Here is a 23,654-nt window from a genome sequence, read left to right on the forward strand (position 1 = left end):
GCAGAAAGGTGTTTCTGTCAGCTTCAAAGGTGCTGAACACATTTCTAAGTATTTCAAACCATCACTTAAAGCACTGGTCGCTCTGCAGTACACCTGAACAAGGGGTGCTTTTAAAGAAAGCAACATGAAGCCATTACACAAGCAAGACTCCCTGCTTCTAGAGAAGAAACAGCCCTCCTTCCTAGGAGGAACAATCACGTACCCAACTCCAGTCCTCCATAAACAGAGCATTCCCCACGTGTGCACGTATATACAGAATGGCCAGAGAAAGAGGCAAAGAAATAACACCTGCTATAGGACTGAAACCGTTCCAAAATAACTTTATAAATTCTGTCACATTTCTGCTTTGTACATCGGTTCAATCTTCCTCCTCGAGCCTGTTACTGAAAATTCACAACGTTTGCTTTTTGTTTCATGTTTTTTTCCTGAAAGGCAGACACAAAACCAGCCATCAGTGCATTATTTACACAAGTGCAACGCAATCTCCCTCCCTAAAAACTGAACTTTCTGCTAACGAGATACTTCGGACAGAATGCGAATAAACACCACATGTCAAGCAGTGCTTCTGGAGTCGATTTATAAAGGTGAGCTCATTTCGGCAATCCCCAGACGACAGAGCAAGTAAAGCTTCGCTCACCACCGAGCAGGCTAAAAATGACCACATTTCAAGTATTAAATCAGAAATTCCTACAGATAATCCGTATTCTGATAAATAAACACAAGGGAAACAGTATATAACTCTCAATATACTGTATATGAAAAGTGGTGTCCAGTTTCAAACTTTGAGCAAGACAGGTGCACAGCCCCAAAAATGTGATCAAAGTAACCCTGAAAACTGTAGCAATCCGGGAGTCCTAAATGCAAATCTCTTCTTTGTTTCTCCTGGAATTACTCTGCTGGTCTGAGGCATTTGATTGTTATTGAGTTCTACATCTACAGGTAATCAAAAAACAAAACAGAACTCCAAGCTCATTCCCCGTATGGAAACAATTCAAAAGCAGGTTCAGCAGATAAATCCTGTTATCATCTCGCTTCTCTGCAGTTGGCTTTTGATGAGATGTTCCTGCAGATCTGTTTCTCCTTCTGGAACAATGTTCTCAGCCAAAAATGAGTTCAGGTCAAGTCACATTGGCTGTAAGATCGCTCTCAGTTTTCCATTTCACGAACATCTTCAACATCGGGCTTCTTATGCTTCCTCATGTGTTTGTATTTCTCCACATATGCCTTCACCAGGTTAGCTACCTTCACAGGGTTGATCTCTCCACTTTTGCTGTGGCAGATCTACAAGGGATTAGAAAAGGCATTCAGTCAGTGAAAGGTAACACAGCAGTTCAGGAAGACAACAAGTTATCAGGAAACTCTCAGCTTCCCAGAAGAAGCAACTCCTGCAAAGGCTCCACAGCCTCATATCTGGACATGTAAAGCAGACAACACGACAAGGAGAATAAAGTTCTCAGCCAGCATCAGGGTAGGTCTATCCTCTATGGTTATTTGTAAAATATCCAATATATCTTGGTCCAAATGCACTCGAGCACTTCATATCAAACTCCTATTCATAACTGCTGCCATTCATGATCTGCCTCTGCTCTATTACAATGAAATGTACCAAGCAGATTTATCCAAGTGTCAGAACAAGCTGGCACAACAGCCTAGGCTAACAACTTCCACAGAGACAGGTATCACTGTGCCCACAAGAACTGTATGAGAACACCAGCACAGTCATTATGCTTGCTCAAAGACTAGGTAAGAAGTCTTCAAAATCAGAGCTGCCCTGTGACCCCAGCTCGCCTCTTCCTGCACAAATAATGTTTAGCCCCAAGAGCTGAACGCTGTTGTTCCACACCTCTGCCATTGCAATAGGTGGAGCAATGCTCACTGGCAATGTTTTACTTTAAGCATCCCAGAAATTGCCCCAGCACTTATCTACTGAGCACTAACTGAATGCAGAAGCATCTCTGCAGGTAGAATTACTCATTTCTAATGCAGAGCTTTCCTGCGGTTTCTATTTAACATACCAAACTGCATTGCCATTGTCCAGCAAATTCCACACAATACACAGTAAATAAGTGTTAATTTCCCCTTTTTTGCAGGGGTCATAATTTAGAGGGACCAATGCTCAGACTGAAAGAATGTGTCAGTTTCGAGGACCTGTTCTGAGGCATGTAGCGTCTGTTCCCTTTCTCCCAGAGAACTGAAAACATAATCATTGTTCAGAGAAGCATTATCTCAGTTCTTCTGCAAACTGGACCTGTGTTTCATACAGCTCACATAGGAGACGCACAACTGCAGTCATTATCTCAGGAATTCTGATTTACGACAGAATTTCCCAGCAGTATCAGGAAGGCAGGGCACATAGAGAATACAGTTCCCCATGGTATCGTTTAACTACCTCACCATTAACTGCCTTCATAAGACAACATATGTTTTTCTAGAGATAAAGGTACTATTTTCTTCAGCCATAATCTGGTCAGCACTAAGTTTTGAGGCAAAAGTCAACGTCAGCCAAACAGCAAAGCCCTCTTCTAAAGTTCAGGGACATCACAGATGCCCAAGGAATCAACAAACTGTTTCTTAACTTTAGGAGGAGCAGCTTGACAAACCTGGGTGAAGTTCTTAACGAAGGAGATTTAACCTTTTCTACTCAAGACACGTGCCAAGTAACATTTCAGCTGAGGCCACTTAAGCTACCTGATCCACGCCACTGAAAACAACTTACAAAAGGGACAGTCTGATAACTCTCAATGGCACTGCTCAGCCTTGCTTAAAGCAACCGATGTGTTACCACAAGACCGTGGAAACCATATCAGAGTGCAAAGATCTGCTATTTTAAATCACACACATTAAATAAGCATGATCACTGAAGCTTGCAAGCGCAGTTGATAGTCCTGCCATTTGTTTCATTATCTGCACAGCTCCTCCTCTTTGCTGTCACCTTACCTTCTGTACAGCTTTTCGAAGAATGTTCTTGTATTCCTCCTTTGTAATCTCCCTCTTCTGGTAAAAGGGTTTGATAGCAAGTTTCACTTCTTCTACAGCCCTTTCCTGCATGTGGAGCTTCTTCATGTACTGCACAGCAAAGAAATGTTTGTTACCCTGTGTTAGCACGCAAACACTTTCTGAATCAGTTTTTTTCAGAAGTGCAATCAAGCTTCTATAAGACTTATTTCTTAAGTTCAAATAAACAGCTCATCACTGCACTGCTTCTAATTTCTAAATAATGGCTAATGCTTCAAATAACAGGACTGCAGGTTGCAAATGCAATTCTAGTTATGTATTCGCTACTTAATAGCGTTCACTCACTTCTTCATTCTTCGTTTTATCCACTTCAGGTTTCGGTGCTTTGATTTTTTCTTCTTCATTTCCAACAGAAGCAGCTTGAATTCCTGGTTCAGACGCAGTAGCCAGGCTGCCCGGCTCTGGAGTTAGGCTCTGGCCTGCCACACAGCCCAGTGCAGGAAGACTGCCCTGCATGATGAACTGAACCGTGGGCTGGCTGACAGGTGCGTAGGGGGGAAGGCTTGAGGGCAGAGGTGGTGTCAAAGGTATATTTTGACAGTACACCTGTGAACCAGATACAATTTCATTAATGCACGTACTCACAGCATCAGGCAGAGTATCAGATGAGGATTTTCAGAGTACCTTTTATCCAATGAAATAGGCAGGAAAATATTAGTTTAAATGAGGAAAGCCACAGTCCACCCCTCTGTGCACCAGGAACTAGCAACGGCCCCACTCAGCGTGTCACTGATGGAGAAGGAAAGTGTAAAGGCAAAGACTGATGGCACAGACTAATGCCAACAGGCCAGTTGTACAGCCTGATTACAATCAGCGAGATGCTGACAGCTTCTCAAACAGTGTAACTGTTGATCAAGTAAGTGCTGAAAACACAAGTTGCACATATAGTGCGGAATGAAAGGAAAACTTGCTTCTTCAACTCTAAGTGCCACCTAAAAGATAAAGCGATTAGAGGATTGCTGAGGAGTATGGGCTTTATGAAATGCGCTATGCACAGAGGAAGGCCAACTCTGCCATGAGTGGAGGGTGTTGCACAACGAGGGCACAGATGAGGTGGGATGCCTTCCATGACACTTGGCTGTCAGAATAGAAACCAACCTGAGAGGAATCTAGATCAGGAAACATAGGCTCAGGAATCATATAATTGGTTGGAGGAGGCTCATTTAACTGCACCTGATTTAATGTTTGGTTCAAGTCCTCTGCTTTCCAGGCCCCTTCTTTTGCTCGCTGAAGTTTGTAAAATGGCATCCCTAGTATCCCCAAGAGAAGGGGAAAAGAAAATAAAGAGAGAACAAAATACACCTTGTGGGTCAAAGATTCAAAGCAATTGTACATTAAGCAAAAAACACCCCAAAACCCCACCGAAACCAATGAAGGATCTAACAACAAGGCTGTCCATAAAGGACTTCATTTAGCAATCATTAACATTTTAAAGCTTCTGATAATAGAGGACTTATCACCCACTTGTGCAATTGCTTTTTAGTGGGTTTCCATGAGAACCACACAGCTCTGTCAATACACTCAGCATGGGCAGCCAAGTCAGACTGTTCTTAGCAGCTTTGGCTTATCACAGCTCACAGGAGTGAGCTAGAGATGGACAACACTGCTCTGTTTTGAAAAGTCTTAACAAATTCTGAAAGGAAATCATTCCAGTTAACTACAAAAAGCACAGAGTGCAGACTGTCACTTCAGAGATCAGGTTGTAATATGTGCTTCAAAGCCAACCTGGCTTCCACTGGCTAGACGAGCTCTGGAAGTGAGAGCACGACCTCTCTGATTCATTAACACGATTCACTTGATGATTTTAACAAGTATAAAATACAAGGCTCTCAGGAATAAGAACCATAGTATCATCCCAGTTCAGACGTCAGGCACCCACACCTAAGCCTTACACAGCCTGCTTCGACCGCTGTTTGCTTTCTCAAAGAGACTTACTTGGAGCTCTTCCAGCAGACAACACACCACTTCCTTCTTCTTGAAGATTCCAGGTAACTCTCTTCACAGGTGCTTTAGATTTCAACACAGGACCCTGAGATACCACCTCCAGTTCAGGCTGACTGAAATTACTGGTCTTCTCATTGGACACAAGGCACTCATCTTTAAGTTCTCTCACACAATCTGCTGTCTGAGAAGAGCTTTGAACTGGTACCGCCTCGGTCTGAGCATTCATCACAACCTCTTTCTTTGGAGGTGCTTCCATCAGAGGTGGACATAACGCAGTATTTTCTATTTTAACTGTAATCTCAAGGTTTGTATTACTACAGCTACCAAGCAGTCCTGGATCACTCCTATTCATCAATTCTGTTTCAGCAACAGAATCCACATTACCAATAGGAGCACAAACATTTGTGATCTCTGGCATAGGGAATGCAGTTTCACTTGCCACCTCCTCACAGGTGGCTTCTGCCTTTGCAGTTTCTTGGGCCTCCTTCTGTTGAACGGGGGTCTCAGTCTGCATTTCTTCAACTTTGACATTTGGTTGGATGGTTATAGAAAGCTGTTCTAGCACCATCTCATCCTTCGGCTCTTGTTTGAAGGAACGGGATTGCTCTGGACAGCTGGGTACATTTTCAGCTGGAGGCTTTTGCTCTTTTTCTGCTGGAGGAGGAAACGAAGTTTCCTTTGATTTACGTTTTCTTTCTTTAGAACGTGATCTTGATCGTGGCCTTTTTTCTTTAGATTTGCCGCTTTTGTGCTCTTGTGATCGAGATCGAGATCTCCACTTTCTCTTCTCCCGAGACCTGGATCTTGATCTCTTTCTGTCTCTCGACCTCAAGCTACTATCTTTATCATACCTCTCGTAGCTTTTGTCCCTCCTGTGTTTCCGCCTCTTTGTCCTCTCAATACTATTTGATCGGGAACGACCCCTCCGTCTTGACCTTGATCGAGACCGTCTTTTCTTTTTTCTATTTTCATAAAACTCAGAAGTACTTCCAGGACTACCTGAACGTGACCTGGATTTCCTTCTCTCCCTGGACCAAGAAGATTTTGCCTTTTTATCCTTAGTTTTATCCTTCGTTTTCTTTTTTTTAGACCGCTCATGACTGCTGGAGCGGTCAGTAGAAGACCTCTTGCTCTTGGATTTCAGTGTGTGTACTTTATTGCTCTCTTCTCCACCTGACCAAGAGGTAGATCTGGAGCTTTGGTCCCTTGATCGGGATCTCTTCCGCTCTTTGACAAGAGCCTTTTTCCTTTTAGCCTTTTTCCTGCTTCGGGAACTGGAGTTTGAACAGGATCTGGAACGTGATCGTCGCTCTGTTTGCTCTGTCTTCTGGACTTTCTGCTGCCCATCGTTCTTTGACGAACTATCTGGTTCTAGTTTCACATTAATATTAGGTCTAATTAGTTCTTCAGCATTGAAGAACACACTGGGTCCCTCACTACCTTCCTCCTTTAAGTGCTCTGCATTAGAAACTTGCTTAACAACAGATGAAGTGCAAGGACTGCTTAGAAAGTCTTCCTCATCCATATTATCTCGTTCCTCTGTATCAGAAATCTGTTCTACGATCCTACTTTCTATTGGCACATCATCATGAGACTCTGTATTACTAGACGGTACATCAGATTCAGCCCCGGATCCAAATATATTTTCTACTGTGTAAGGGGTGAAACGACGAACAGTTTGAAATGTTTGAACTTTTGGATTTTCAATGGAAATAGTCCTGGTAATATTTGTTAATGGGATCCCCGAGCCAAGCCTTTCTGGACTGCTGTTTGCTGAGCTTGAGTCTGACCCTGTTGGCTCAAAGGGATCGTATATTTCACTTTTGACTTGCTTCTTCTTAACTGAGAAAAGAGCTGAAGGGCCCTCTTTCTGTTGCACCTTGTCATCCACAGGGCGGAAGGTGTTACAGAATCCTGGGTTAGACAGTCTGCTGGGATGCCCTGTGTTCCCAGGAATATTAATTTTAAAACTCTCAAAAGAACTTGAGCCTTTGCTTCTTGAAGTGCCCAGTAGTGAAGAACTGCTATACATGCCTGCATTGCTAGAAAAAGTTACCTCGCTTGTATGTGTTTGTTGCTGAGTTTCCCTGGCATTTGACTTCTGACTTTCCATCTTGCTACCCTTTCCCAGCTGATTAGTGCTCTCTTTGCCAGTCAGCTGGGTTATACAGGAGCTGGGAATGTCACAGCTTTGGCTTCCTGTGGGTTCTGAATCCACCTGCTTGCTGCTGGTTTCCTTTTTAATCTTTGGTATCCTGGGAAGCTCAAATATGTCAATTCTTCTGGGAGTTGGTTTCGATGGTTGCCTTACAGTTACAGCTTTTGAACTGGAATTCAAGTTACAGCACAAGGGCTTTGAAGATGAATCAGTACGTGCGAAGTTTTTAGAGTTTCCATTAAATCTTGGCATTTCATCTGACTTGGAGCCATGCCTGTTCAGACTAGCTATGCTGTGAGTCTGAACAGCCTTGGGTGTCACTGAGTACTCTGATTTTACAGTTACTTTTTCTGATGTAGTCAGTGAAGGGTTTGCTGCAGGCTCGGTCCTGCTCGGTGAAGGTAACGAAAATAAGCTTGATGAGGTGGGTCTATTGTGAGTATTCAGCCCCGAAGAAACAGAAGGTCCAGTAATGGAGCTGCCTGTCATGGTCCCTGAGCGCACTGTACTCAGCTGGGGGTTATGTCCTGAACCATCATCCACTCGTGAGTCTTTGATTGATTTTCTATGAAGCGGAGCTATGGCATACAAGCAAACAATTAAGTTTTTCAGGACACATTTCATAGTTTTTCCCAGACATGAAAATAAATATCAAGCTAATTATTCTAAGTTGCACTTCCGTTTGTAGACATATCACACAGGAAGAAGGCAGTCTGATTAGGTCAGATGATCAAGGTTTAATGTCAGACAATGGCACCCTTGAGTTAACATCTAATACTTAGGAAATAAATTATTCTGTTCTGCAGATATCACTAGATTTGTGTTTATCATCCTGTAATTGACGATTGATAAAAATGACTGTAGCAGGGGATGTTATCAGTAGTAATTTTAAGAACAATGCTCTCAGATTCAATCTGAATAGTATTTCTGAAGAACTGCATGCCAATAAAAAACACAACTGTGGGGCATGTATTCTGTACTTCTGAAAATAAACTTCTTGCCAATGCCCTCATCGTGCTATTCAAACTGAAGGACAGTTCGCAGGCATGGCAGCAATGTATCACCAACAACAGAAGATCAGGGTACTAAGACCACTCTACCCAATCCTCTACTTTTCATTACAAAGCATAAGACTATAGAGCATGTACTTTTGCAACAAGATCAGAGCAGACATGGATAAAAAAAACAGGTTAATTACAATACCAAGTGCCAAACCCTTACCTGCTTTCTTTGCAGTCAGAGAACCATCTCTGTTGATAACCACATCAGAACTACTCATCATGAGGATGCTCTGTCCAGACAGGATACTACCCAACAGATCAGGGACAGGAGCAGCTTCTGCTTCTTGATCAGGACTCAAGGCAGGCACACTGCTTCTGCATGTTTCAGAGGGGTTACATTTCCTTTACTCTTACAGCACTTGTTCTATACACACACATTACATTAAAAAGAAACCAAAATCAAGGGCATAAACAGAGGTCAGCCAGAGAAGTTCACTTATAGCTTTGGCTTCACTAGAGTAATTCAGCTCCCATCTCTATGACAAAGAGGAGTACCCCAACAGGAATACCACCAGATAGGAAGCACGTAACTGTAACACAGACCTCTGGTAAGCAAATACTCTTCTAATCTTATTTAAGGATGATGGTTTTAAAAAATTAGACATCGTGATTTAACTTTTAGAGCATTTAAGATATATTTGTGAAGCATAAGCCACTGTTGAGCACTGTTTGCTTGTATGTTTGGTTTGGCTGTTAATTATTTAAGATTTAAAAAAAAAATAAAAAAAAGAAACTCACTGTAGTTCAAGCAAATCAAACCTTTGGAAAAACTGGATTTCAGCTAAACATTTCTACCTTCTAAACAACACGCTACTTAAACTATTTCAGAGGACACGTGAAGATTCCTGAAAGGCTTTCTTCAGGACAGAGATGGGAAAGAGAAGTGCTATAAGCTATCATAGAAATATACAATCTAAATCCCAAGGAACAGATCTTTGCCTTAAGTCAGATGCGTTAGAAGACGGCCACATAAACCTCCTATAGTATTTAACCATTTAGGATGAGCTTCCTTTTCTCCTATCTTCAGCTCCCTCAGATCTGCAGTTTTCTGTGACTCAGCTGATATCTGTTCCAGATGTTTTCCTCATCCCTTTTTCTTCTCATCATGCTCCTGCTCCTTTTGCCCTACCCTTCTGCACTTCATTCTGGGCCTCACTCTTGAAACCTCAGTGGGTCTAGCAGTGGGAGACTTGTGCACATGTGTGCACGCACGTACACATGTACAGGAAATAAAACACCAGCCAGACAGCAAAGCAGAGCGGAACAATTTAATAGAACCTGTCAAATCGCAGGTTCAAACAGGTTCTTCCAGTTTTCTAAGTTCCAACAAACAGCATAGGAAATGGGTGATGTAAGCGCATCCCTCATTCTCTACTATTCTCTCCTTTGGACTTGCAACTAATTTCCTCTGCCCTCTTAAATAAGGGAGGGATTATTTTACACCTAAACTTCAAAATAAGAGACAGACCAGAGTGAAAATATCAGTTTGAAATTTCAGTGGAAAAGTTAAGAGCCTTAAGTACTATTATACAAAAATACATGTGGGGTCTTCAACGTATGAACAGTAATTCTTGTGTAAAATGCTGTGGTTATTTAGTTACCCATGTGTGCATGTGTACACACTTCCAAAATACACATGGTAAGAAAAATGTTAAATCAGAGTGATCATTTGTTGACAGGGTCAATGCACAATTAATAAAAACAAAACAAAAGAAACACTTGAAGGAATTTTACCTGGGAAGTCCCACAGAAACTGGTCTTGCTACAGGACGGTGAGACCTCAGTGCTGACTGGGAGAGAACTCTCCTTTTGGCACTCAGTGGTGAATCTGGATTTGCTGGAACCTCCTCATTACTGTGGGTAGATCAAACATATACAAACCCCCAAATTACTGCCAAATGGATGAACTAGATAACACCATTAGAACATATACAGCTAGAGAGTATTAGCTGTTTTATTACGATAGATGAAAATCTATGCCAGATATCAGAGGGAAAGAAGAAGCATCAAAAAATTCACAGGTCCACCTAATTCTACATGGAATTACTGTTCACTGTATAACAAAAATGCTGCTACCTTTGAATAAACGAAGAATTATTAGCACCTAACTCCTATGATATTACTCAAAGGCTGGAATCTGGATGTCTTAAGAAAGATTTTCGCGAGGCTTACCATTTCAGCAAACCTGTTTAAAGAAGGCTGATTCTTTAAGAGCTCAGCAACTTGGCCAAGGAGGAAAGAAAGAACAAGTACAGCATTACATTATTGTAAACTGTGTGTCCAAAGCTATTTTTAGATGTGAGATTTACACTCTTCGCACAAAGCCACAAGCTCTTTTCCAAAATATAACCCAGTACTCCAACTCTTAAAGTCTCAAAATATCCCAGGTTTCAAATATTCATGAAGATACAAATACATCCACACATATGTACAAACAACCCTAGACTTGTAAAACTATCTCTGGATTATGGCTTTGTACACTCATGACATCTTACCCTTCATAAGGATCCAACTCATACGGGTCTCCAAACACAGACAGAGAAGCTGCACCAATATCTGCTCTCATCAAACCAAGTGAGGGCTCTGTTGCTTTGTACATGGAAGGAAGTGAGGCCCCACGCACAGGTTTACTAAGACCAAGTGTTCTTGCAATGCGAGAACGAGCAGTGACCTCATTTTTTACCTGCACAGATGCAAAGACAGGTTACTGGTACATTAAAGGCAGGTACAAATTCTTCACTTAGCCAAAGTACAGTGACCAGGTTATTACTGTCAGTAGAAATCTATATGAAAGCATCTATTTGTTTTCAAAAAATTTATGCGACTTCTAATCATGGCCTAGATATCACTACATACACAGACTGCACATACTAACTTCAGTGACCAGACAACTGAAATTGAAGAAAAATCTATCCACTACTATGAGAAGATGGTATTTTTCCACTTAATACCACATTATAACACTTCTATAAATCAATTGGCAGAAAGTCAGCAGATTCTGATACTGGCAGAGACTCACACGTGATCTTACTCTTATCTTTTTCCCTCTTCTCTTCTTCATTATACGCTTGCGTCTCTTCACCTGTATCCCTGACGTTTTCTTCCCAGCAGAAGATTTTGTCTGAGTTCTTTTCCTGCCTGCTGCTTTCCTCCTCCTACCTGATGGGACACAAAACAACCAAGTATCTGGCTAAGTGCTGGGGCTGCACTGTTCCCTGTACTCCCCTTCTCATATTCTCATAGTATACAAAGCAGCTGAAAGTGATCCAACAGCACAAAACAGAATAAATGACATCATTAGACTTTAAAGGATACTTTTAAATAGAAAGCCGTGTATATATGTGCACCAGTGTGACAGCATACAGCTGCTCTGAAGTATTTTGTATGACTCAAGCTCTTTTCCCCTCAAATTTTATTCTTGCAGATGGAAGCCATAGAAACTTCCTGATGCTCTTCTTACCTGTTTTTCTCTTCTGTCTTGCAGGAGCCCGCAGGGTAAGAGGACGCTGGTAGATGGCTGTGTTTAGGCCTGCTACAACTGCCTCGATTGTTTCATCCAGAAGAGAGGACATGAGGTACCTCGGCACATGCTGCATAGGAGATCAGAAGTTACATGATACAGGCAGCTTAAAATCAGCAGCAAGTTGGTTACAAAAGCAATTTGAGATCCAAATGAGAAACACGAAAAACTAAACTGCCAGTAAAGCACTTATGTCACCTTTCTCACCTACTGATTGTTGTACAAAGGAGAACCTGACCTCGCCCTCCTGACTCCTTCATCACTACAGGTCTTTACTATCCTAACACCAACTTTGTACAGAGCGTACAGCCACACAGATAATTTGTGTTTTGCTACAAAATTTCTCTCCTTCTATTGTGATGACTTTGATGACAAATCTGAAACAAATAAATAAAAAACCCACCCCCTCCCAATACTCCACACCTCCTGACTATTTTGCTATTGAAGAGTCAACACTTAGACAGATTAGCTACTTAATGTGGGTCTTTATTTCAGCTCTTCTACCAAATCCTTCCAAAAGCTCACAAGCAAATACTTCTAAGTACCTGAATTTGCTGTGCAGTTGTTATTCGGTTTCTGTTCACTGTTGCCCTAACTCGTTCACTCTGCCGAGTCCTGGCTATAGCTCGGGTTCGGACATGAGGACGTAGCCTGCTAGTGGTAGGAGTAACATCAGCCATGAGTGCAGCAACCTCTTCTTCACTCACATGGTCTGTATCTTGAAAGAAAAGATGTCCAGGTTACTTCTCTTCCCATAGGTGAAACCATGTCCAGAACTTTGGACAAAAAAAAAGTTTGTGTTCCCTTTCCTAAATCAATTGCCTTCAAACATAGATGTGATCTTTCCAAAGAGAAATGAACATAGACAACACTGCTGCAGATCATTACAAAGAAACAAGATTTTCTAGGTGACAGAAAGCACTGCTACTTTAGCAATCTCAGGTCAGGGTGCTAATAAATTACTTTCAGTGTAATACAACACAATGGTATTGAAGCCCTGGGCTAGCCTCAGGAAGGTTGAAGACCGCTTATAATATACAATATGTGGAGTAACTGTAGATCAAAATATTAAGAAACAAGAGCCCCTTCTCAATCCCTGGAGGCATTCAAAGTCAGGCTGGATGTGGCTCTGGGCAGCCTGGTCCGTTGGTTGGCAACCCTGCACGTAACAGGGGGGCTGAAACCAGATGAGCTTTTCAACCCAGGCCATTCTATGATTCTATGATTCAATCAACAGTTTCAAGGACAGAATGCCTAACAATTACTTTCAAGTACATCAACCCAGGAGTTAAATGTGACTTCAAAAGGCTACATGCCTCACAGTATTTAAATCAGGAGGAAAACATTTACTTCCACTGAAGAAACTAAATCTTTACCTGCAGAAGCATTGACACCCATTGGAACACAGGCTGGACAGAACCATTCATCTACAGGGACTTCACTCAGAGGTGGATTAAGGCATTCCATATGATACCTTGAGAAAGAAAATAAAGAAAGAAAGAAATCAAACAACATGCTCCTTACCAAGGGACAAGAGCTTTTTATGTCCATCCACATCCCAGACAAGGCAACAATGTTAAGCACAGAAACAATTTATCCAAGCTTGATACTGTAGTCTACATATCTGCTTCTATCAATCTCCAAAGAAACAACGTTACCTGCTAGTTTCATGATGGCCTTTAATTCCAGATGGTGTTCCGAGCACTTCAGGCTCAAAAACATTCAGAAAAATATTTTTCCCTCATCATGTAGAATATTACTTGCCATTTGAACACAGGTTGCAACAAACTTGCAATCAAAGCCAAAATTGGACACGGTGAAGAGAAAGGAAAGAAGTCATTTAAGCAGTGACAAGACAGACTATCTGGACTATCTCATCTATTTCTTAAGAACCAGTATGGTATTACCACTGACATTCTTGAACATTTTACTTTGCATGACCAGACAGAGGTCATCTGCAATGCCTTAGGTTGAATAAATGCATTCAATTCCACATACATCTCGGCTGACTGAGGAAACAACTAGAGATAAGTATTCCTGCATAACCACATGAAAAAGTAGTAGTAGTTCAGTTGTATGGCTCCATACTGCCACTTGCGAACTGGAGGCTAACCACTGGACTCTGAAATGCTATTCTACAGAGGACTGTGTTCGTTCTCAACAAGTTTCAAAGGGAAATAAGAGAGTGTGATGCTCCCTCAGGCATTTTGAAGTGATCCCTACCCAACAGGCTGAGCAACCAGCCTTGTCAACCACTTATAGGGAAGGTGTCCAGGATAGCCTCTTAGTAATACTAACTTCGATTCCTTCATGTGTTCAATTCTGTTTTCAGGCAGTAAAAAACACACAAAGCAACACATGTCAATAGCACAGAAGATCTGAAGCAACTCACGTTCCCATTATGCTGCTGAAAAGACTTCCCAATAAATGAAACACTTCCCATGAAAACTAAGTGCTTAGATGAAAATCCCTAGACAAGGAACATTGCGAGACCAAAGGCCTTTAAGTAAGAGCTTCAGCTTCAATCAGAAGCATTTCTAAGCATTTTCTAGAACAGGAAAACATCATATTACTTCTGATCTAGTATGATACCAAATCTCAAAGTATGAAGAGTGAAGTCTTCTGCTTCACATCCCATGCCAGAATTCACCGTCTGATAACACACTGCAATGCTTGGCCACACGACATAGGAAAGGGAAGGGAAATTCACCTGATGCTCTAATCACATCCTGTAGCAGCACAAAAAAACCCGCAGAGAGAATACAGCTGAATGAACAGCTGTTCATTTGCCTCCCACAGGTTATCTAATAAGCTTGGCAAAGAAAGATTTTTAGGAGCTTATTTTACCTATTCATTCAAACAAGCATCTCATCTTGTTCAACCACTGACTTCTGACATCAAAGGGACAATACTGCAAGACTGATTGTAACAGTGGAACAAGTTTAAAGTCTAGCAGAAGATCATAGACTCAAAATCACATTCAAGCCTCTGTCAGGTAGACGGCAAGAAAAACGTAGCTTAGTATCTGTGGCTACAAAGAAAGGACCTCAAAATGCAATGAAAATGTAATGAAAGCTCTTTGTCTTGAGCTCTCACAGCACTAAAGCTTAGTTAACAGGAACAGGTCAGGTACCCTCTCAAGGAGGCATAAATGATGTAGGTGTTCTCACTCATGCACCCATGCGCAGTGTGGATGAACAATAATATCTTCCATCACTTGACAGCAGACCAGATCAAACAACTGCAGACATCAAAACAGGAGACCACACCTACATCATCCATGCAGGACAACCTACCCCCTCCACCACTAGATGAATGGAGGATTCATCACATCATGGGGATATCTGTACTATAAACATACAAATGGAAGTCTGGCCACAGAATGAGGCTGAGGAGAGCAGCAAGGTGTAATCCAAAGAGCAGATAGTGCCTGGTGACCAAACACTGGCCAGCCCTGCAATACTTCCTGCAGTCACACAGGCACTGTATTCGTTTCATTATATCTTACCCGGCATCACAGCCATCACACAGCAGCAGACGATCCTCTCGGTCACTTCTGCCACATACTTCACAAAAGGTTGGATCATCCTCTCCTTCACTACCCTGAGTTTTTGTGTTCTCAACAGGAATCTAAATAAAAGAGAAATTCACATGAAATGCAGAACGTGCCACTTTTAATATCTGTTGCCACATTAGCAGTAGCACCAGCAAAAACTACAACTGAATTAACCAAAAAGTCTGCTGCATACTTGAACCTTCAATCAAGATCACTGAACACATCAAATATTAGAAGACATCTCTTCAACTGTCCATTGTCAGACACCAACAATCACAGAAAATTATTATAAGAAGTCAAAATTCCTGAATAAGATCAAAAGTACTCAAGCAAACAAAAGAATAAAAAGAGAAAACAAATGAGAGCAAAGTTACCTTTTTTGCCCCTAAATTACTGAGATTTAAATAAATGGCAACTTGTGTTTTTGTTAAAACATGAAAAATAACATGAAAACAGAACAAACTCACAGATGTCCTCCAAATACCAGTATGTTTCAGATACTGATTAATAATAAGGCAATTACAAGTCCTCAGTATTTGTTTTTGTGAGTGACCATCACCAGACTCAACCTGTGCCTTTAAGAGTTTGGCTGCAGGCTCCTCTCTCCCTTACAAAGCCAACTGCTACACAATAGAGCTGGTAGGAAGACATAAAGAACAGATCAATCATGCTTAGCCTGCATTGATCTTAGCTGTATTACAGCAGTACTTGCATTATGCTGGGCATCTTCCCTATGCAAAGTGGTTTATCAATGCAGAAAACCTTAAAAAACATCCATTATACAAAAAATGCAGTTACCCACAAAATCCTGTTTTCCCTCCAAAGCCAATACCATGTTTCCACACATAATAATTTAGGAAATGTGATTAAACAGGAAAAAAAAAATAATATTCTAACAGTTCCTTAAAAGGCAATCTTAAAATAGGAAAGAAATAACTCACCCAGCTGACAAGTATCAGATCAACATGCTGAAAAGGTAAGTCTTAGAACAGTTCTTTTGTGGCAATATGCCTTTTTGTTTACTATAACAGAAAGCTCACCTTTTTTAAGACTTTACCACCAAAATGCGCCCGAATGCTGATGTAATTAAAGAGGATTCGATCCACTGGACAAGAGTTTGCATTCTACACAGGGAAAAAAAACACCAAAAAACATTTTCACCATACAATTAATAAACAAATCCTGAAATCAATTTCTAGAAAGCGAGTTTTCAATTATTCACATAATAAGCATTATATGAATGTAGTAAGCATTTTAAGCACTTAAATCTAACTTATCTGGTTTACAAACAAACTGTTGTAACAGAGAAAATATGAACTTCCAGCAAAGCTTTTATTATAGAACTGAAGTCATTCAATTAGCATTCAATTGCTAAAGGAAAATCACAGTTCTTCCAAACGCGGCCTTGAAACATGGCTCACATTTCCGGACACTTCATTTCTATCAGAAGAATGAGCAACTCAAATTTACTTGCAAACCCATTTAAATAAGACTGATTTATGAAAATTATTGGACTTCAATTACTGAAACTACAACAGGTGACATGTAACTTTGACTGAAAAAGACTGAATTCATAAAGAGCTGCTCATTTAGTCATCCTCTATGTCTTTCCTTTGTTTGAGTGTTCACTGTTGCAACAGCAGAAAACAAATACTACTGGTGCCTTGACCAAGAATTTCAGATGCCTAGAAATGCACTTTCTTGTGGTATCACAACTCTGAATCCTAATAAGCAGTAACCTACGTGGAAAAATAGTTTCCTATGTGGAAAAAGCTTAAGAGAGCAAATATACATATTACATGATCTGTTCTCATTGAAGCAGAAAATATAACCAGAAATATCAGAAAGACACAGGAAATCAAGTACAGAACAGCTTACCTTTGACCACTCCACTATGCAGTCCAAGCAGAAGTAATGGGAACAGTTCTCAGGAGTTCCAACAGCCTGATCCCTAAACGTGTTGAGGCAAATAGGGCAGTTTTCACCTTCCTCATCAGAGGAGATGTTCATTCCATTCATGTGTGGCTTTAACTTGAGAGGACTGGCCATTCCCTCCACAGCAGCCTCAGCTTCTTCCTCCTCCTCTTCTTCATCATCTTCACAGTCTTAAAAAGCGAGAGACAAAAACCAGCTTCCACACGCTGTGGGGCTTCAGTAAGGGCAGGGGGCATGTGTGGGGAATATTACTCTAGAGAATTCCAAATAAGTCAAGGACAAAGTACAGCCTTCCCAGTTCAAGGTAATGGTTTTTGCTGTTTTCTATTCTTTTTTTCCTCCCTAAATCCCACCACTGAAAAGGAATATATAACTCTGGAAGGAAAAAAATAAATAAATAAACCAACCTAAACCCTTACAACGTGACTAGTCTTGCAAGAGGTCAGAAGGACAGACAGCAGAAAAACAAGAGATGAACACAACACCAAGAGAGGAGGATGCTTCAGGATAGCACGGGAGTTAAAAGCACAATTATCAAGAAGTTATGTAAAAAAGCTTAAAAAAGAAAATAAATAAATAAATAAATAAATAAATACGGTCCTTGTGTTTTCTATGGATTTTTCCTGGTTAAGAGCAGGAGAGATTATCCTAAAAGATGAATTAATAAAGTCTCCTGGTGCCTGACATCAACTTTTCATAACCAATCTGTTTAATCAGTAACTTGGAAAACTGTACCCAAGTCAGCTTCAAGATGCAATGACAAACAGTTTCTATCTACCCAAATGATAATTTGAGTGAAGCGGTTTCAGAAGCACGTGCATCCACACACTAGGTTTTCAGTCTAATTAATAAATCTAAAAAGTGAGTGGGGACGTTACTTAAGAAAAATTAAGTCACCTTCTTCTCTCCTGCCAAGCCTTGAGAGCAATCATCACTTATTCCCAAAACTCCCTATCACAATATTCATTTTAAAGCTCCAAAGCAAACTGAAGCAAGCATACTTTGTATGAGTGGAAAAAAATAGTAAGAACCGTTGCTGTAACTTCAAATCTTTTTCGACTCACTCTAGGAACCCCTCACTGTTAGTCAATCCTACTGACTGTGATTACATCATTTTGGCTAGTGGGTTTTTCTCAAACATACAGACACTTTACAAACCTAGATATAGGGGAATATCACTTATTACTGGAGATGTTGGCCACTACCCTAACACTAACAACAGCTGCAGATTTACATTTCACAGTTACATTCTGGAAGAAAATCTTTCACCCCATTCTTCCTCCCATTACTGAGAAAAAAAAAAATATTGTTATACACGTTAACAGACCTACCTTCTAGTTCTTCATCTTCACTTTCTTCCTTGTCCTCCTCACCTCCCTCTTCCTCAGTGTCATCTTCCTCCTCACTTCCAGTATCACCTTCTGACTCACAACTGTTTCCACCATTGCTTTCTTAAGGAGATAAAAAAGGGGAAGTACCTATTTAATATGTGAGAACCCGGTGGACGGGCAGAACAGTGAAGGACATGCCAGAATCCCTGCCTGGGATGTTATACAAACAAATGAAAACCCTGATATCCTCAGTAACCTTCTTAGCAGTGTCAAAGCAAGATCTGAGCAACTCAAAGGAAGCAAGATAGCAGTCTGAGATACAGCACTTAGAAAGTAAAACAAAACTTCTTGGGAAAAGAGAAACGAATGGTCACAAATGCAACTCTACTTCTTTTTGAAGGTTAGGAAAGGGGTTTCTCAGCCTTCGAACTAGAAATGCATGTACAGAGAGGCTGCATTTACCTGTTTCACTGAGGAGCGCTAGACTCTGCCTTTTGCCCTTGCCTAGTGCGGCGTTCTTATTTATCAGTTCATCCTGGCTATCATCATCCATGGCAGGACATTGGTGATCCACTCCCTGTAAGAAAGCAGACGTCAGTGAGGCCACACACCACTGAATAAGCACTGCAAGCAACAGTGCAGCAAAGAGCAGCTAGCAAATGTGCTTGCAGAACTGTGAACAGTAAAAAGGACACGGTGCTATAGCAAAGACTGTTTTTGGCAGTCCTTACCCAGAGTAGGAGGAAGAAAGCCACTGATTAGTGTTCCCAGTTTCAAACTAGAGATGCCTACAGTAAGTGTGATGTTTCAGTGCTGGCCGAAGCCAGCTCCCTGTACAACTCAATTTAGGTGAAAGATTCAGCTTGGACTCCTGGATGACTGAAAACAGAATAACCCAATGAAAGTAGGAAAAGAAAGCCTGCAAACAGTACAATCATCCTGCGTACTACTTGTAAAGAGCAGTACTGAAAAGCACCAGAGGTTAACTAGCCCTCTGAGTGAGGCCTAACATAACCGCAGGTATGTGTTGCCAACCAAAATGCTCCACTCAAACAAGAATAGAGATGAAGCATTTTAGTTCTTCTAAAGAGGCCTTTTCACAGCTCTGTCAAGGAATAAGGAAGCCTCAGAGCACGCAACTACAGGAAGGAGACTTCACTGGGTGCATATTAATGCAATCAAATCAGTTGTCGTGCATTAGGAGAGACCAGCAATAAAGCTGACAGATACTGAGAGACACCTCATGATCCAAATTCATAATGATGATCAAAGCACAGCTTTTAATATACAATGCTACAAAGCATTAAGAAACATCACTGTAAGGATTGTTTGTTCTATAAATCAATCATGGATTAATGCAATTAAATGACATCTACAAAGCTAGCTGTCATATCATAATAAGAAAAAGAGGCTGAAACTTCACTCCATTTGTACAAGAATCCAGTTGGTTATTCTCCCACTCTCTCCACTCTGCATTGCATTGCATGCATCCTGAAATAGTTTTTGGAACAAAACGATATGTTTTATTCAAGTGCTCTTGATGCAGATCTTCAATCTTTCACTCCCTTTTTCAGCCACGTAGCACAACTGCTGTCCAGAGCCTTCAGAAACGCAGCCTTCACTGAACCAGACTGAGTTATAATTGAGTCTTTAATGCTCAGGGAACTAAATAAGATCAAGCTTCAAGACAACCAGCTTCTTGGTCAGGATATATCCTAACTCCAGTGAAATTCTTGCCTTAAGAGACGTCTGAACTTCTAGCTAAATTTGTGGCTGTTAACATGAGTGCTGAAAAATGATTTATGCTGGCTGAAAACTTGCAGATTCATCAAAACCCTCCATGATGTAACACACACACACACACAAAACCAATAGAACCACCGGTCTCCACCAGGAATTTTTATGTTTCAGCAGCGTGTGCACATGAATTATTCAAATAGAAAGTTGATTATGTAACAACCACCCAAATGCCATGCTAGTAGGTAACACAGACAGAGCAAATCAAGCAGCTATCCCTAAAACTATTTGGAGAAACAACAGCTGCCCCCAGCTTTGGAGCACCAGATGCCCTCACCACCCTGTGTACAGCCCCACTGCTGGCTGGCAATGCCCTCAGCGTGCCTTACTCTGTTGAAAGCCCTGAGGCAGCTGAGCCTCTCACATCCACAGATCTTCTCTTCCACATCTCCTTCTGAAGGCTCCTTGCAAACAGGAGTGAGGCAGGATGTGCTGCCAGCACACGGATTGTGAACATCAGGCACAAGGTGATCTGGCTGAAAATCTCTTGTCTCAGGATTCAGTACCACAAATGCCCAGCATCAATGCTTCCAGTACAGCTTATTGCAGCCCCATACAGGGACACCATGCACACATCTGCAGGCTGCAAATGCGGACCTGAAGTTGCAGGCTGCACACCAGGGAGACTCTCTTGTTGCACAGAGCCAATCTAACATGCACGTGGAGCTTTAGAAAAGCTCTCCACACCTAAATTTAGACTGGACATTCCCCTGTTTAAGTCACAAAAAGACTAACACTTAAATACTGCTATCAGAACTGCCCATACGATGATTTGAGTCATTTAAGCCTCCAAAAGCACTACAGATGAGGCACAGAAACAAAATCAACCCTGGGACAGGTGGGGAAATGAGGGGCTCCGTCAAAGCCCTGCAGCTCACTGCTGTGCTGCTCTGTAGCACAAAGAAAGCATCACACAGCCTTTGCAGAGGCACTTCTGGCATAGAGTGTGCAGTAGCTCAGAGCTATTCCTGGCCCAATACTGAGCACAATGGCTTCGTTTCCAGCTGGGAACCCACACTGGCTGGTACTACACATCTATCACAACAAGAGCCTCTCCTTCACTATGTCTTTCACAACGTCTCTACGAAGCCTAACGACAGCTTCGTGAGCACGACAAAGAAACGCACAGCTACGAGCTCTATGTGCAGCCCTAACAAAGACCCGCCAGGCTCTAAGGAAGAAACCCACCTGCACAAGGCCACAGAGCAAACCACAGCTCCCGCTATTGGGGCGGCCAACGAAGGGCACCGTTCGTACGGCTCCGAGCGCGGAAACACCCGCTACAGGCCGAGAAAGGAGGGCCGGGCCGGGCCGGGCCGCACAGCGGCTGCTCGGCTCGATTCAGCGAGCCCGGCGAACGCGATGGCCGCCCCCCGTCCCACAGCCGCCCCCGGACCCGTGGGGCACTCACACAAGGAGAAAGAGAAGGAGAAAAGGAGAAGGCTCCGGGCCGGGCCGCGCTCACATCACCGGGCCGGGCCGCGCAGCGGACGGTACGTCGGAACAGCCCGTCGGAACAGCCGCTGTAACGCTTCCGGGTCGCACCAACAGCGGGGCCGGGCTGGGACTGCACCACTGCGGGGAGGAGCGGGGGGACGGCGGGGCGAACCACGGGAGGGACGGGGGGCAGCTGTGATAATAAGGAACTAAGGGGGGCGGCACGGAGCGACATCAGGGGGACACAACTGCTCGGACAGCGAGGATGGTCGTTAAGGAACACTGAGCGGGGTGGGATTGTCGCCGCATCCATCCCTGCTCGCTCTGTGCCCTGCAGGCACGTGCCTTGCGTGGCATGCGAGGACACGGCGTGTTAAATACCTTGTAAAGGCTGCTTGCTTTTCTTTTTTTTTTTCCCGTTCTTTCTTCTTGTAACTGGCTGATCCCAGCCCAAATGTTCCCATTCCTCCGGGTGATCGCACGCACGTACAGGACGGGGTTCCGCTCGTGCAGCGCTGTTCCACCAAGTGCTTTGCTCCGGTCTCTGCTGTCTGAAGGGAGTGTGGAGCCAGGGCTGTGCATTGTTCAGGGAGCAGACAGGGTGTTGGGGCAGAAAATGAGGGTCTTTTCCTTCTTTTCCTTGTTTTCCACAGCAAAACTTGTGCCAACGCTGCTTGCTCAGGACTTTTCTCCACTGCCCCCCCCCCCAGGCACTCTGCAGCAGGGGAGGAAGGGCCACCTTGCCCCATTATAGAGCCCAGTGCAGCTGGCATCCTCTCTTTGGTGCTGCTGTGCATTAGCTGGAGCTAGAAGCCGGCTGTGAACAAAGGGAAGAGCTTCCCAGACAGGATAAGTGGGAGCTCTTCCAGCAGCACCATTGATGTCAGCAGGAAATTTCATCCCAGAGATTAAGAGCTGAGCCACCAGCTGAATGGTGTTGTTTGAAGCAGGAGGGGGGAGCTGGGCTTGGGGCGAGCAGCACTGCCACCAATTCTGGAGAGCCTGGAGGCTCACAGGGGGGCAATGTCAGCAGCAGACCGTGCTTTGAGTCCAGGCTGCCTCGTGGGTCACACGTATACAAAGCTTGGCAGCACTCCAGCCAGCGCCCATCCTGCTTTCTACAGGGCTACGCTGAAGCCGGCTGCAGCCGCTGGCACAGCTCCAGGCCTTGCTCCACACGGGGTGATTTGACACGACACTGGGAGGGTTTGACTGCAGACAGCTGTGTGAGCATCGCTGCAAACGCTCGTGGGGAGCACTGCTTGTGCCTGGGTGCAAGCCCTGTTCCGGAGAGACGTCAAGTACGTGACTTGTTCCCTCCAGCTGCTGGCTGGAAACAAAACCCCCCACATAACGCACACGCAGCACAACAGAGGCTGTCATTCTGCAGGCTGTCATACAAGAGAGGGGCTGTCACACAAGAGAGGGGCTGTCCCCTCGTCCTCCCCCACCAGCAATGTACTGGAGAGCAGAGTGACTTGTGGTGCTCCAATAAAAACCTAGGGAGGCTGGGTACAGGACTGCAGGGAAATAGAACACCCCCAGCATGCTGTCAAGGAAGTTTTTGATGTAGAACTAGTGTCCTTTGCTGGATGTGCACGTGTTTAACGTGGTCCTGCTGCTGTTGGATGTCAGCCTCAGCAGTACGGGCAGGCCACAAGTTTACCAACACAGCCTCAGTGCCTCAGCGCTTTCCAGCCTCCTGAGGTCTCACATGGCCACAGTTCCTGCCGTTGAGAGAGCACTGGCCGTGGCAGATGAAGGCTCACAGTCCATCTTTAAGAGGCCAGCAGCACGTCCATCTGTCAAGCGCTTCCTCCTGCTCAGCAAACACATCAAGGCGCCGGTTCTCAGGATGAAGGCTGTTATACGGTGTCTTCTTTGTCGATCCATTGGGCAC

At 43.1% G+C, this 23,654-nt stretch overlaps 1 protein-coding gene across 10 annotated transcripts; it reads right to left on the reverse strand.

Moving 5' to 3' along the window:
- Nucleotides 1-294: 294 nt before the first annotated feature.
- Nucleotides 295-21,844, reverse strand: PHRF1 (PHD and ring finger domains 1). 10 transcript variants are annotated; one of them, XM_085548333.1, is made up of 19 exons: nt 21,729-21,844; nt 19,252-19,399; nt 18,983-19,097; nt 18,521-18,640; nt 17,133-17,359; nt 16,295-16,378; nt 15,207-15,328; nt 13,075-13,172; nt 12,244-12,416; nt 11,639-11,768; nt 11,210-11,337; nt 10,674-10,861; nt 9,913-10,032; nt 8,339-8,493; nt 4,951-7,695; nt 4,189-4,265; nt 3,301-3,561; nt 2,938-3,066; nt 295-1,281 (listed from the first exon to the last, which is right to left on the reverse strand). In XM_085548333.1, exons 3-19 carry the CDS (start codon nt 19,071-19,073, stop codon nt 1,147-1,149), a joined length of 4,983 nt encoding a protein of 1,660 aa, XP_085404459.1. In that variant the 5' UTR covers nt 19,074-19,097; nt 19,252-19,399; nt 21,729-21,844; the 3' UTR covers nt 295-1,146. The 10 variants fall into 10 exon arrangements, with proteins under 10 accessions (XP_085404459.1, XP_085404457.1, XP_085404458.1 ...); XM_085548331.1 differs by having other exon boundaries at nt 4,114-4,265; XM_085548332.1 differs by having other exon boundaries at nt 11,198-11,337.
- Between the last annotated feature and the right edge of the window lie 1,810 nt (nt 21,845-23,654).

Source organism: Coturnix japonica, chromosome 5 (assembly GCF_054131305.1).
Source record: "Coturnix japonica strain WE chromosome 5, WE-NBRP24, whole genome shotgun sequence".
In the NCBI taxonomy this organism is placed as follows: domain Eukaryota; kingdom Metazoa; phylum Chordata; class Aves; order Galliformes; family Phasianidae; genus Coturnix; species Coturnix japonica.